This window comes from Chamaea fasciata, unplaced genomic scaffold, assembly GCF_029207755.1.
Source record: "Chamaea fasciata isolate MVZ Bird 193981 ecotype frontalis unplaced genomic scaffold, bChaFas1.0.hap1 SCAF_3, whole genome shotgun sequence".
NCBI classification, from domain to species: domain Eukaryota; kingdom Metazoa; phylum Chordata; class Aves; order Passeriformes; family Sylviidae; genus Chamaea; species Chamaea fasciata.
In genome coordinates, this window is record NW_027094088.1 from 17,001,634 (window position 1) to 17,016,458 (window position 14,825).

General features: G+C 44.6%; 1 protein-coding gene across 1 annotated transcript; it reads right to left on the reverse strand.

The window, feature by feature from the left end:
* Positions 1–1,791: 1,791 nt before the first annotated feature.
* SRP9 (signal recognition particle 9) lies at positions 1,792–8,084 on the reverse strand. The gene is made up of 3 exons (XM_066178171.1): positions 7,968–8,084; positions 5,349–5,417; positions 1,792–4,080 (listed from the first exon to the last, which is right to left on the reverse strand). The coding sequence occupies exons 1-3, from the start codon at positions 8,037–8,039 to the stop codon at positions 3,961–3,963; spliced, it is 261 nt and encodes an 86-aa protein (XP_066034268.1). The 5' UTR covers positions 8,040–8,084; the 3' UTR covers positions 1,792–3,960.
* Positions 8,085–14,825: the final 6,741 nt, after the last annotated feature.

Below are 14,825 nucleotides of genomic sequence, written 5' to 3' on the forward strand. Positions count from 1 at the left end.
TCTCCAGTCTGTAGTGACTCAAACACTTCAGCCCAGCATCAGGGTGGGGAGCTTTATCTGAAAGCCAGCCTGAAGAGTCTACTTAGAAGAAAGATCTGCTTATGTGAAAGTAATAAGAGATGAAAGGCATGTTTTTATGTCATCCCCAGCAACAAAGACAAGTCAACCGTCCTTGTATTTAAATACCAATCCTTGAACTCTCAAAGTTCTTTCAACAGATAATATCTTTATAAACAAAAGTTGAGTCACACAGCATCTACCTTTAAAGTAGTATCACATTTCAGAATAGACACCCCCATGTCCTGAAAAGCAAACCACTATTAACATAAGCAAGGAATTAGATGTAGTTCTTCATAGACTAGTTTCCTCTTAAAAAACCAAAAGTGAGGATCCTTTAAGACAGTTATCTAACAAAAGGACTCCTTAGATTTATTTGATCAAAACAGCTCTGCTTCAGTCAATTGGAAGGTCCCTCAGCACACAGCACTGTACAAAGAATACCAGTTTTCAGCTAAGCTCCTACTCCCTAAGGACACCCACTAATGCTCACAGAATCTCGAAGGATCTGGACTTGTGCATCATCTGCAGCCTAGGTAAGTTTACAGAAAAGAAACACACTTATTTTCAATGTACTTCCACTTCAGATCCACACTTCATTTAAAAGGTGGTTACAGTATCATTCCTGTGAGAGGTCTGTCCTCCCCCAAGCCAGAAGTGAGAAACCACAGCTGGGTAAGGTAACTATTTCCATCCTTCTTCCAGGTGATCAAAGGAGGGGATCCATCCTACCTATAGCAGGATGAACACCTAAGAACACCTAAAATGACTTAATCCTTTAAGATCAGCCTACAGTAACAAGTGATCATCCCAGTCCTACTGACATAATCCAGAGTTTCCTCACATTTGTTACAGCAAAATGCTGAGTATTACCCACTTTTATACTGTGGGAAGAAAATTACTGAGATGAAACATAATTCTTTTGACAACTTAAAACATTTTTAAAAGCACCTGCTTGGCTTTGGTTCCATTTCCCACTTTGACAGACTCCAGCACCAAAGCATCCAGTTTTTCAGAATGAATCTGTCACTCCTAGAAGTTAGGTCAGGACTTGAATAGGAAGGCCTCTTTCATAAGGCTCTCTAAAACAAAGACCTGTGACCAAACTTCTCACTTCTCCAGATAATTTAAAAATCTTCCTGCACTCCAGAATACACTTCCACAATGGATTACATATGGAGCAGCAGGGTTCAAACCCCTAAAATTGGAAACAGAAGCGGTGCAGTTGCACATAAAGGGAGAGCTCAGACACGAACTCAGCCTAAGTGCCTTGCACAAAGAAGAACTGAAATCAAGACACTCAGGGAACCCAGAAGGTGAGAACACCAGAGAAACAAAATTAATTCCATGGGTAAACTAACCCAAGTTCTTGGAGCAATAACAAGGCCCCCATCTTTTTATTAACCTACTCTCACAAGACAGAACAATTACTGAAGATAACTAACAGGCAGCAACAAAATTAGCTGTAGCAGGGAAAAGCATCTTCTTTTTTTCTATCATTCCACTTCTGCAAAGGTCACCTGTCCATCACTGCACAGGCTGCCCATGAGCTCCTGCCCTGTTTGCAGCATGTAACTGGCACCAGCACCTGGCTGGAGAGCAGGAGCCTCTGGCAAGCTGGGCTGCCCAATGCAGAGATTCAGGTACTGTGAGCATCCCTTTGCTGCAGCAGCCACAAGAAACTGATTTCTTAATCACAAACCAGAGAACACATTCAAGTAGCTGGCAACATGATGGACCAACTCGGTGAATGTTTATTAGGGAAGTGATCAGTGTACACAAGCACACATACTCTCAGCAAGAGTACAGGCATGAAAGAAACAGGACTTGGAATTCAGAGCTTCTCTACTGCCCCATGAACACAGCATGGAAATAGCTGAAAATTCCAGGACAAAGTTATGAAGCTCCTATGTTTTTCTAAAGAAGTTTCCATACCATTTAATTTTTTTAAGCAGAAACTGTGTAGTATTTTCTTTAGCATTCTGACTGCACAGAACCACTCCAGTTTTTTCTGAGTATATGGAGAACAAGCTTAACAACACACTCTTACAAAAGTAGCAATACTATTTCCCCAGGGTTTTAGGGAAATAATTTCTGAATTTAGAAAAAGTAGAAATGTATTCCCTTGCCTGTTTAGCTTGAAAACTGCTGCTCGAATATATAGAGGTGTAATTGCTCCTCCTCTAAAACCTACTGGAGTACAAAGCCAAAGCCTTTCAGCCACTTGGTACACCCAGTCTCTCTACTACTATATTGCAAATATTAGGAAAGTTATTTGGAGCACCAAAGAAAAATTCCAGTATTACAGCATGTCATGAAAGTTTAACAATGAACTGAGTCCAGCCTTCTCTCTGGCTTTATTTATACTTCAAAAGCCAACACAAAAATGTTACACACATACCAGTCACTGCTGCTGACCAGAATTTTGAGCACTCACCAGGAATCCAGTGCTGCAACATTCTCCAACAACGTGCAACATTCTATGTTCAGCTGAAAGGGTACTCTAATGCAATATTCAAGCCTGGTGGGTTTTTTCCAAGCTTTTGGCAAATGTGGAAACTCCACTGCTTCCCAGTAGCTCCATTATTTTTATGTAAGTGACAGCAGGCAGCTCCTGAAGTAGATTGTTTTGTTATATAGAAATGCCACTACAAGTATGGTCCGGCTTTACTTTTGTGGCTTGGTTTAACCCAAAAAATCAGTTCTGAAAGCACCTACTTATACCAATAGGCTAATTACATTAAAATGTTCATCTGTTTTCAAGTAAGCAAGACTTAGTCAAGGCAAGCATCAATTTTAGCTACTGGGTTTTCAAACAAAAAGCTTTTTAACAAGAGACAATTAAGGCTTGTATCAGCCTACCAGAGGTTACTGTGAGAAACACATTTAAGCTACAGGAGCATTGGTCTATTTCTGACAGTGGTATTTAAGTATTTATTAAGCTGTTTTCATCCATTTATTCATTTGGCAGACATCCACCTGCCACATGTAGCATTTGAAAATGCTAGAATAAGGAATTATTTTATTTGCTAGAATAAGGAATCTGGATAGTGTTTGGTTGGATATTTTCTATTAACATAACAGGCAAGAGCTTCTAGAATTTGTCTTGCTGATATACTTCAACTCTGCCTGAAGCAAGGACAGGTAAAGGAAGCCCTGCTAGTACAAAATAGTTCAAGTATGTAAAAAAGCCACTGACTTTTTTAGTAACAGTATTTGCACAAGCAGAAAAAACCCCTCCCAGTTTCTCACAGCATTATTCAAGTGAAGTTCTATTTTAATTTCTAAAATACAGAAGTTTAATCACTTAGCCAATATAAGAGTTCTACAAACTGCATCATGGACAGTGTTGCACATCTTATGACTAAGAGCAATACCAAAAGCTAGAGTGCTGACAGTGACAGTGGTAATACAAATTGGCAACTTCAACATTTCTGTTATTCTAAACCAAACAGATTTATATAATGTATGTAAATATTTATTAGACCCAGTCACCATGCTACAGTATTAAGTTAATAAACCCTCTCATTTTGAGAATACATCAGCATAAGATATGAACACAATGAAATCTATGTGAAATTTTACACTAACTTTCCAGAAGTATGCCTGTGGCCTCTCAAATTTGGACTAACATACTGCAGATTTAAAATATTTACTTGTCTTCTTAGCATAACTAATGTGTAAGAATAGTTGCTTAATACCCAAAAATAAATATAAGCTTTCAATTGAAAGCACTTATTTTCCTAGATTTCCAAAGTGGAGTCTGAGGGGTGAAAATGCTTCAGACTTGTCATCAGTCCACTTCAGTACATAAAAGCATCTCCTGACCCAGTTTTTCGTTCAAATCCAAAAGATTTGCTTGCAGTGAAATATGACCGGAGCAGTGATTCTATTCGCAGCCCTTCAGTCTGTTTCCATGGCAGCACTGCGGGATTCCTTCGCCACCATGAGCCGCATGAGCTGACTGTGGAATTTCTCGATCTTCTTCACGTCCTGTGCCTGGTCTGTTCTGTACAGCAAACACTGTAAGACAAAGTTCCTGAGATCAGATTTCACTTCAACTGTGAACTCCGCATCACTTTATCTTGTTAGGAGCTGCTGTGCATTTGCGTTTGGAACACACAAAACAAGGAGGGCACTGAAATGTTCATCAGCTACCAGGAGGCAGCACCAACACATCTACCCTGTTTCAAAGCACAAATGTATCTGTGTTTACTTTTAAGCTTCTCCTTAATCCTCCCATATTGAAAACAGGGAAACTCATAACTTATCCTAGTTTCTTTTAGCTCCAAAAAACTGTTAAAACGTGGGTTTTAAAGCTGTCCTTTTTTTGTGTTGTCTAAACACAGAACCAGATTTTAAACCTGAAGTTACTTTCCAATTCTTTATATTCTGAAAGCAAGTTTATTTTGCCTTTCACAGTCCTCAATGTTACACTGCCAGGGACATAAACTTCAGTATTTCCCATTGAAGGGGATTCCCTACCCCAAGCAAAACCTGTTTTTCTAAGACAGCCCTAAATAGGGAACACAGCATCTTGTGTAAAATTAAAAAAAAAAACCCCACAAACAAACAAACAAACTAAAACACTAAACAACCCAACCAAAACCCTGAAACCAGTCCCCATTTTCCCCCACCCGGTGTAAGATCTTTCTGTGACTGAAAGCAGGTAAGGCAGCCTATACCCCAGAAGAGTTCATGTTTGTGAATCACCTGACTCCAACTTCCCCTATGGGAGACTTCAACAAAATTACCCTTAAATTCCCCTTTATCAGTGCCCCACACCCAACATCTCACCCATGTTAAGCCCTATTACCCTATCAAGAAGTGCCTTTACTGGAGTTTCACATCCCTTCCAGGCACTTGAAATTCCAACACCAGACCACTTTTCCTGGAAAGAATAAATCTGATTCTTTTCCAAGTCTGAAGACAAGAATAGGGCAGAATACTGTGGCTCACCCTGGACTGCAGAAAAACAACTCCTTGGCTGCAACATCACTGTCATTCAGTCTCAATCACAAAGAAAGAACTTAAACTATGGTTGGAAGTTTTCACCACTCTGAGCAAATAAAAATGACTAAACTCACACTAGTAAACACCTGTTTGAAAATGCTCCTGAACTGGTCAGTGTCAATCACAGACACAGCAATGAGTGAAGGCTGAGCACAAGTTTTTAGAAAACTGTCAGGCACTCTCAACACAGTGTCCAAGAGCTCCCAAGCTGACTGAGCAAAACACAAGCCTGTGAGTGGTACAAAAAGCTCTGAAAGGGGAATGTGTTCTGTACTTACAGCCACATCATCCGTTACTTTGATACAGAGGTTCCCGTCACAATGTCGGTATTTGAGAACAACACGCACCTGAAAGGACAAGCATTTTAAAAATCAGCACTTACAGCTAACAATTCTCAGAATATATTGAAGGAAATCTGCCCACCTTCAGACTACCCTAATCACAATTATGTACTGCTCCATGTTTTCAGCACCTCTGTGGCAGTCCTCAGCTCTGGTGGTGTGGGAGCTGTACTCCCACAGCCAAGGCGGTATGGAAGTTGACCCACCACCTTTCCCTGCCTAACACTGCAGACTGGTTTCCTAGCAGCATCAGCAAGGTCAACATTGGGCATGTTCAAAAACCCTGCAAATACAGCAACAACAGCTGCAGAGACCCTGGAGACAGCAGGATAAACCATGAGAGTCATGTCGAGACGAGACACCCCCTGGCTGGGTATCACACCCAGAAAATCCAACCAGAGCCTGTGTTTGTAGGCTCGAAAGACTTCAAAAAAGAGTAGCTCTACATGAAGACTTGAGTCAGCTGAGTGGGGAAGGCTCAACATCACCACTTTTTCTTCTATGGCACCTGAACTGTTAACCACAGTTACTCCTGCAGTCACCTGCCCTGAGCTCTAACCCCTCCAGTCCTTCAAATCACCGAAGTTCTCAAAGCCACACTGATAAAAATCCACTTCCTCAGTGACTGAGCATTAAATTATTCCTCCTGAGCACAGAACCAGCCACAGAGGCTCCGTTTGCAGCCTCAGCTAACATCAGTAGCTAGAAACAAAGCAAGGTGGCCTTTGAGAAGGCTCTGAACTCACACTGCAAACAGTTTTTACTGTACAGTGACTTGTGCTAATGGTCAACAACCTCCTTCACTACAAATACATCTTGAAATTCCTGTTCCAGAGTGGATCTCATCACAGACTGACCCTTTTTGTTTAACAAACTGCAACCTTCTGACCACAGCAGCAGTGTAACAGCACGTCTCTGCTGAGCAGCCCCAAAAGCACAAGAGAGGCTGCCACAGGAAGCAGGTACACACTCCATGTATCAATAATCCGCTCTTGCAAAAGGCAAGACCACTCAGTACCTGAAGAACACAGCTCTTGTTCTTCCTTCAGCTTCCCAGCAAGCCCAACTACAAACTGCTAAAGTTAAATCTCTGCCAAATCAACTACGTTGTGCTACCACAACGGGACCTGTATAAACCCCTCTGTAATTAGACAAATTTATTGCCATGGATGGGAAAAGATTGCCTTTGAAGGTCCTTTAAGGAAAGGGAAGGAGCAACTCCTGGCTGCAGTGCCATCCCTTCTCTTTCATTTCACTGAATGTCATAGAGCCTAGGAAGGCAAAACTGGGCAATTTGATTATCAGCAGCAATCACATATGGTGTCTCTGTGCTAATTAAAAGACAGACGGTAATCTGCTTTAAATAATCAGATATTAATTTAATCTTCTGAAGGTTTTGCCAGTTCCCCTATTTTTGGCCTCTTTTACTGAAGTTTTCCCAGGTGTGAGTTCCACATCACACTTCTGTGCTGCTTTTTGGGCAAACCATAATGCTTTTTCTGAAGATCGAGGTTAATTTTAATATTTGCATAAACCACATTCCCAAAAGTCACCGGAAATGCATGTTTAAGATGCAAACATCACCCGAAACATCATTGCAGGCAACAATGCAAAGCGCTAATGAAAAGACAAATTCAAAGGACAAAGGTCTTAAACGCTATAAATTCATAAAATAAGCCAATTCTTGACACTTCAGCAGAACTCTTAACCTCGGTTTGTAACACACAGGTACACCGTGAATGAGCTCAATGACCTTGAAGTTCGGTTCCTGAGGTTCAGCCCAGCTGCCATTAACACCACCGGAAACACCGTTCCCTAGGGATGCTGTTGGGGTGATAAATGAGAGCTTCCTCCCGCTTAATGGAAAAGGATGGTCAGGTACAACACCAACGAGCGATCCCCTTCCTTGCAGGTTCTTTTCCCCTGTACTCGACACCGGTGAGGCCACACTTCAAGGGCTGCGTCCAGTTCTGGGCCCCTCACTACAAGAAGGACATGGAGGTGCTGCAGAGAGTCCAGAGAAGGGCAGTGGGGCTGGGGGTGCTCGGCCTGGAGCAGGCTCGGGTGGGACCTTGTCATTCCCTACAGCTGCCTGACAGGAGGGTACAGCCAGCTGGGAGTCGGCCTCTCTTCTCCCACGCAACCTCCACACAGCCTTAAGCTGCGCTAAAGGAGGTTTAGGTTGGACACAGGAAGGAATTTCTTCACAGAAAGGATGATTAGACACTGGAAAGGGCTGCCCAGAGAGGAGTTGGAGTCACCATCCCTGGAAGTGTTCAAAGAATAAGTAGACGTGGCACTTAGTGCTATCTATGGTCTACTTAACACGGCTATGTTCGGTCACGGGTTGGACTCGATGATCTCGGAGGTCTTTTCCAACCTAATCCATTCTGCGACTCTGTAATTCCTGCCTCCCCCACGCAGTCACCAGCGAACCCTTCCCGGCCCGACAACGCCCGCCGCCCCCGCCGAGCCGCGCGCAGCTGGAGCCGCTTCCAGAGCACCGCTCCCGAGGCCGAGCCGCGAATCCTCCCCTCCCGACCCGGGCTGTCCCACCTTCATGGGGTCGGCGAGGTAGAGCTTCTCGGCGGCGCGGGTGAACTCCTCCCAGGCCTGGAAGTGCGGCATGGCCTGGCCGGCTCGGCTGCCCGCGGCCGCGGCAAGATGGCGCCGGAGGTGGGCGGGCGGGCGTGCGGCTGAGACGCCGCCTGCCATTGGCCCGCGGGACAGAACCGACCAATCGCGGGGCGCGTAACTCAGGGCTCCCGCCACAGCGACCCCTGGAGGAGCGGCGGGATGGCGGCCGGCGCTCCCCGCGCAGCCAGAGGCGCCCGGTGGCGGCCGAGCCGGGAGCCCGAGGGTGGCGGGTTCGAGCCCCGCCGCCGGCCGAGCGCCCGCCCGCCCGCCCGGGGCTGGCACCGGCGGGGCTCTGCCAGGCCCGGCCAGGTACGGGCTGTCTCCGCGATAATTTCACGCCCGGAAGCCACGGGGGAGGCTGGGGACGCGGGTGGGCCAGCGGGGAGCCTGGGGGTCCGGCGGGAGGGGAGCCGTGCGCCTGCCGTGTTGTGTTTGCTCGGCCGGCCCTCCCAGCTGAGGCAATCCCCAGGTTTTCCCAGGCTGGAAGGGCCTGCGATAAGCTGGAGATTGGCTTCGTGTGGAACGAAAAGGATGTGTGGGAGACCCTCGCTGCTTTCCCTGGTCTACTGTGCTGAGGCATTTCTTAACTGAAACTGCTCTTTGGGAAAGAGACTGAGTAGCATAGAATAAAATGATGAAACGTCTTGGGGAACTCTGCTTTTTAGTCCTGTGTGTGTAAAGCTTTTACATAAAGCTGGCTTAAAAATTCCCTTCAAAAATGAAATGAGGGAGGAAAAAAAAGATCTGAGATTTCTCCCGTTGTTTTAAAATCCCACTGCCTGCAAAGATTTTTGTGCCTTTATAGCACAAAGCTTGTAGCCAGACACAGAGCTAAGCTCTGCCCATGTCACACGGCTTGTGCAACTGCTGCAGTGACAATGAGCACGTAAAATTTGCAGTCTCTATTCTCTGTTTCACAGGGACTGATTGAAAACCCAAAAGCTCCCGGTAATGATTCACAGTTCCGAGTTTTACTGAACAACTTGAAGCTCACCAGCGTGGCCAGGCAAATAAACTGGAAGGTTTAGGGCAGATCTGCATTTGAGGGGGACAAATTATGCAGGCTGTTGCAATCTCCACTAGCAGCCTGGGAAAATACTATAGCTGCAGGCTTTTTTTGGCCACAAAAGGCACAATACGTGCAAGAGAGAATGAGGAAATGTGCCATAGAAATAAAAGGGTGGATGGGAGGTAAGGGGAGAAAAACTAGAATGAAATTCCATGAGTCAGTAAAGCAGGAAATAATTGTTACTGTGGGGATCTACTCTGAAAAAGTCTACAGTGATTAGGCTGACAAACTTCATAAATTATGACTTGTGGGTGTTATGTGGTCTAAACAATTCTGGTAAAGGGCTTTGCACCAATGAGTGGGGGCTATGGAGGGTGGAAAGATTTAAGGATTTTTTTTCTTTCTTTCCAGAACTGCTCACAGAGTTTAGGTGCTGATGTGTCACAGAACCCAGCTTCAGAAAAAGTCATCTGTCAGAGATGCTGACAAGCAACAGATTATCAGGTGATAGATACACGGACAGAGCCTAAAGCCATCATCCCAAACACAGAACCTAACCTGGACAGAGTGGTTCTCTACTCTCCTTGGGTTGGGGTAGCTATTTATAACAGTAGAGTAGGGATTGCATGTGGTAGTGTTGTACAGACATGTAAGAGGTGTAAACACATGGAAAGAAAAGGTGCGGGAGATCACAAACCCTATAACACACATAACATTTTGCAGAACCATCATTCACCAAATTTGGATCCAGGTTTTCAAGTGGGATATGGCTCCTCTGAAAGAGCCTCAGTTTTGGGCTGTCCAGTCATAAGCACTTTACAGAGGATTTTAGTTTTGACTCAGATGTTGAGGATCTTTCATGTGTTCTTTGACACAGAAGTGGTTTAGGAGCCTGCCAATGCCCAGTCATTAGCCCTACAGTTGAGCTAATGCGACAGAGCAAGATTAGAAAACAAACCCATTGTGGTATTCTTTTTTCCATAACCTAGATTATTTCTATGGTACATTTTAGGATGCAGCTTCTAAAATTGTTCTATAGGCACAGTTTTGGAGGTGACAAACTGAAGCAGCCAGGGCAAAGAACAGAGAAGGATTTCGTAACTGGCCTTGCCTCTGAGGGAAATGGGATGTGTCACAATGACAGTTCTATGCAGCCTGATACACAGCCCTGCATAGCCTGTTCCTGGCTGCAGATCTTCAGGATTTTGTCATCCCTGCCGCTGCCACCACCCCCTGTGGCCCCACGTTGTGCTGCCACAGCTGTTTGTAACTCTGCACTGGAGATCGAACCAATGCTGGGATGAAAGCAGCACCATTTTTAGTAACACTTTTTTTTACTGAGATGAGTTTGGTTTTCTAGTTTACTGTGTGGCCTTGTGTTCTCTTGTGCTGACACAGCTGTTGAAAATGTACCTTTCTTGGTGGCAAGAGAGAATATGGGAATTCCTACTGTTTTTGCTGGATTGCCACCAAAAATGAGGGGCTGTGTGTGAAACCACCCCCACTGCCGGTTCCCCTGAAAGCCGGGCCAGTTGCTGAACTCTCCACAATTAAGAAGAGAAGCTATTTCTGAGCCCCAGGGAATGTCTGATACCTGTAGTTAGTGCACTGCTTCGCTCTGTTGTTCCCCATTTGCCTGGAGAACAGAACATTTTCTTGACATGTTTGGAAAGTAAGTCAGACCAGTGCAGCTATTCAGCTGTAAGTTGTATTTGATGTATGTCCAAAACTGTATTTTTCAAGTGAGTTCCAGTGAGTGCAGTAACAGTAGAAATCCTTGAATGGGCTTTTTGTTTAGTGAAATAAAATGAACAGTTGTTTATCACTGTGTGGAGTGTTTGGTATGCAGCCAATAATAATTTAGTAGTTAGTAAGAATTCTGCTAAAACATACACACTTATCTTGCTTTCTTTTCTTGAGTTCCTGCTTTCTGCCATGCAAGAAATCATTCCAACGGTCTTAACGGCCCATTCCATCACTTGCAAGTGAAATCTGGAATGCTGTAAAACCTCATTTACCCTTTCCTCAGTCTGTCTTTGTATATCCTTGCTGTATTCCCTAGACCACCTTAGATAACGTCTTTTTTTTTGCTTGGATTTAAGGCCCTAAGAAGCTATGAAGCAATAATGTAAGTACTTGTGTGATGAAGACTTTTCATGTGGTTTTTCCTCAGGCCTTTTCCCCTCATCCAACCTGTATGTACATGATTAATGGTCTCCCTTTGATCAAGCTCCTACATGCATTGCCACTGCAAGTTCTGCTTCGTAAAGTTGTGTTCAGGCATCTGGATTGCACATGGTGATTTCTTCAGGTTTTTTATCTAGTGTCTTCCTTTGCATTAATGACAAAGTGAAATAAAATAGTAGAGAAAACATTGCATTAGATCTTGAAATATCATCCACAGCGATCTTACAATTTCTGCAAAGTTCGTGGAAGTTGCAGCTGCTTAGCATCACTCAGCCTCAGACATTTGGTTTCCTGTTCTTCACATTAATGCTTTTCTTTTATCTAAAGCAAGTGCCTCATTCTTTTTTTTTCAAAATTATTTTTCTTCCCTGGATAAGGAATTCAGATAAGAGTATTAAATTCATTTAAATATTTATCTGTCACCCTGACATACTACTGGTGGGTAAAACAAGCTGGTCTTCCCAGCTAAAAGAAGCTTTGTATGGAGCACTGTGCTTTATCATGCTTTATCATGCTAATCAAGTTGTGGATTAGATGGGAAACAATGGGACAAAGTGATCTCAGTTATGCTGCTCTGAATCCAGTGTCATTCCATTTATTTCATTGGGGGAAAAAAAAAAATTGGTATCTGTAACAGTATAATTAAGAGCAGACTTTGGTGCTGGGATGATAATCCTGTTCTTGGACCAGGAGCAACATAAAGTCAGCACAGTAATTCAGGTCTGTGAAAGTGCTAATGAGGAGTTAGTTACAAGGCAATTATTACTGCCAAGAATGCTTAATGCTTAAAGGAGATATAGTTGCTTCTTTCCAAATAGCTTCAACCCAGCCCTTAGCAAAGTTAAGGAGAATCCCAGCCATTGTGATTATACATTCCATTCTTGTATGTGTATGGTCTAAACCAGCCTGGGATTTGTACTGATGCAGACTTTAATCGCACGGGGCTATTTTTTCCTTTGAAAGGGCATTTATGTGCATAGGGATGCAGATAAATCTTGAATACACTGAGATCCGAGGTCTTGACATCTCACTGACTTCTGAGTCTCTGTGCCCATGAGAACTGAGCCTGCAGTGAGAAGCAGTTTGTGCTCCTGGATGGGTCATAACATGCCAGACTGAGCCACAGGTTTCACTCCACAGCTCCTGAAGGAGCACAAAGCACGCGGCTCCTTTCTAGGGGTTTTATGTTTTACACAGCTTGGCTGAAGGTTTTGCCAGGTTGAGCCATACATAGATAATTACATCAGTGCCAGTTTTCCATTCTTTTGGACACAAGCATCTTACAGAGTGATTCAGGCTCATATTGTCCTAACAGGATAATTAAATATTGGTGACACTTTGTTGTTAAAAGACAGTTCATGGCAGCTAAAGCTGTATGTGGGTAGCAGGATTCCAGGGCCCTGTCCTGGTGCCTGTCGCAGCCGAGTCACAGCTTCAGGGCAGGGTGAAACCCGGATGCCTGTTACTATCCTCATTCCTTTTCCTCAGTGCCCCTGCTCCTGTGAAAGGAGCACACTCCAAACCTGTTCCTCATCAGGGCACACTGATCTACACTTGCCAGACATTTGAGGAATGACCTTGCCCAAGGCGGTATTGTTTCCTAGTTTGCTTTAACCATCAGAAAAGACAATGTCATTTGATACGGTCTCATCTCACTTTGTTAGGGAGTGTATGTATGTGGATGGCAATAGCCATTACTCTGGCAAGAGAGTCATCCCTGCCTATGGCTGTGTTCTATCCATAACGGAAACTGCCCTTTCATTTTTGGATGCTGTTCTGACAGTGTTCTTGTTAAGCTGCACAGTTTTGATAGCTGGAAAGATTCATCCCTTCCTGTTAAGTGGTCACTTCAGTTCTTCAGCATAACAAGGTATTCAAATGAATGTGCTGTCATGCAGGAGACATATGTTAGAGAGCAGCCTCTCTGCTAACACTACGCTGGCTGTTGAGATTTGAGAATGAAATAGCAGTCCTCGTGATGGCCTTCAGGGAAAAGAGGAGCACATCTGGTAGCCAGCTCATGAACCGGCATTTGAAACACTCTGGAAGCAGACAGACACTCTTAGCATTAACTGCTCATAGATTTTGTATCACCATTACGTGAAGTTTCTGAGCCTGCTTAAGATGGGCTTAGATCATCTGCTGGCACACGCTACAAGCACATTGATTTCTTACATTAATCTTTAAGCAGCAAAGCTTTTTATTTGATAGGCATGACTTAAGGCTGGTTTACCTGTGCTGTTCATGCTGCCCTGGCTGACGTAATTGAGGAGTACAAAGCACCAGAAGAGGCAAGAGAGATTACATGCTTGCAGTGACACCTTCCCAAGTCCTCTGGTGCTGTGTAACTGCAGCTGGGGTGGAAGGGCTTTCCAAATTTTTAACTTAAGTTGACTTCTAATTCTGAGCTACATGTCTGAGCCCGGACCAGATGGAAATTGCCTCCTCCTCAGTTCAGCCTACAGAAAGGGAGACGGAGCGGCTGCAATGCTAAGGCCTGAACTCTCCTGGCAGGTGAACCCTACGGACTTCTTGTTCTAGTGAGAGTAACAGGCTTCCCCTTCCCCCTGTGCTGCTGTGAGAGCAGCAACCTGCAGCTGGTGGGAAATAGTAGCTTTCACTGTTTGCAGAGAAAATTCATGCCTGTCCCTGAATCCGCACAGCCTCATTTGAGTGGACTCTTGATTTAGCTGTGGCAGTACAAGAGCTGGTAGTCACAGCTACTTGTCATTGCCTTTTCCCAGGAATTAATGCCCTCTCAGGATGTGTTTGCAGAAATGCATGTGTAAGTACCCCTCAGCCCACTTCAATCAAACTGGGCTAGCAAAAACCTCCTACGTAATCCATTTAAGTCTGGCCCAGGTTGACCGAAGTAGCTGAGGGGGTGTCCACACGAGCCTACTCTGCAGGCGCATCTCAAGAGGTGGTAATTTCCACAAGAAGTAGGACGGGCTGAGCAGGGGGAGTGGATCTGAATCAGCAGCTTCTCCCATCCCCGGGGCTGCAGGCAGAGTAGGACTCCAACACATGGGCCCGCTGGGCAGCTTGACTGGCACAGGTTGGGAAGCTGCCATGGAGCAGCTCTTTCCCCATATACCCCTTTGCAGAGTTACAGCAGGAGAGGAACTGTGTGCCGAGCAGCAGTGGCCAAGAATGCACAGCAGAATAAAGACCCTGCAAGCTCCTCAAGCTCCCGTGTTCAAGTCTTTGTCCTTGGTCAAGTGCTGGTGAGGGTAGAGGTCCTAATTATGGTCAAATTAGCATCAAAATGGAAGCTTGACATTTGTGTTGCCAGTTCCTGGAGCAACTGCAAGCACACGCATTCCTGGGATGTCTGCAGTATGGCATCTTCCTCTAAGAGGTGTCTGATCCAGAGCTTGTTAGTACTGGGCACACAGACCCACATAAAGCATACACAGGAGCTGGGATCAGTGCTGGGAAGGGCTTCCTTACTTCCAACATAGTGCTGCTGTTAACACCCTTGTCATGGAGGTTGCAAGGATTTACCGGCCCTTTAGTTGGCTTGGGTCTGCAGAGAAATTTGAACCTTAAATCTCTAAGGTTAGTGTTTTCATAAGATT

Bases quoted from the DNA above. Each gene is read 5' to 3' on its own strand.
- SRP9 (XM_066178171.1), bottom strand. From the start codon at position 8,039: ATGCCGCACTTCCAGGCCTGGGAGGAGTTCACCCGCGCCGCCGAGAAG. The intron at 5,418-7,967 runs GTGGGACAGCCC...TTGTCCTTTCAG, and splicing joins ACCTCGCCGACCCCATGAAG to GTGCGTGTTGTTCTCAAATA. The intron at 4,081-5,348 runs GTAAGTACAGAA...TTTGTCTTACAG, and splicing joins AAGTAACGGATGATGTGGCT to TGTTTGCTGTACAGAACAGA.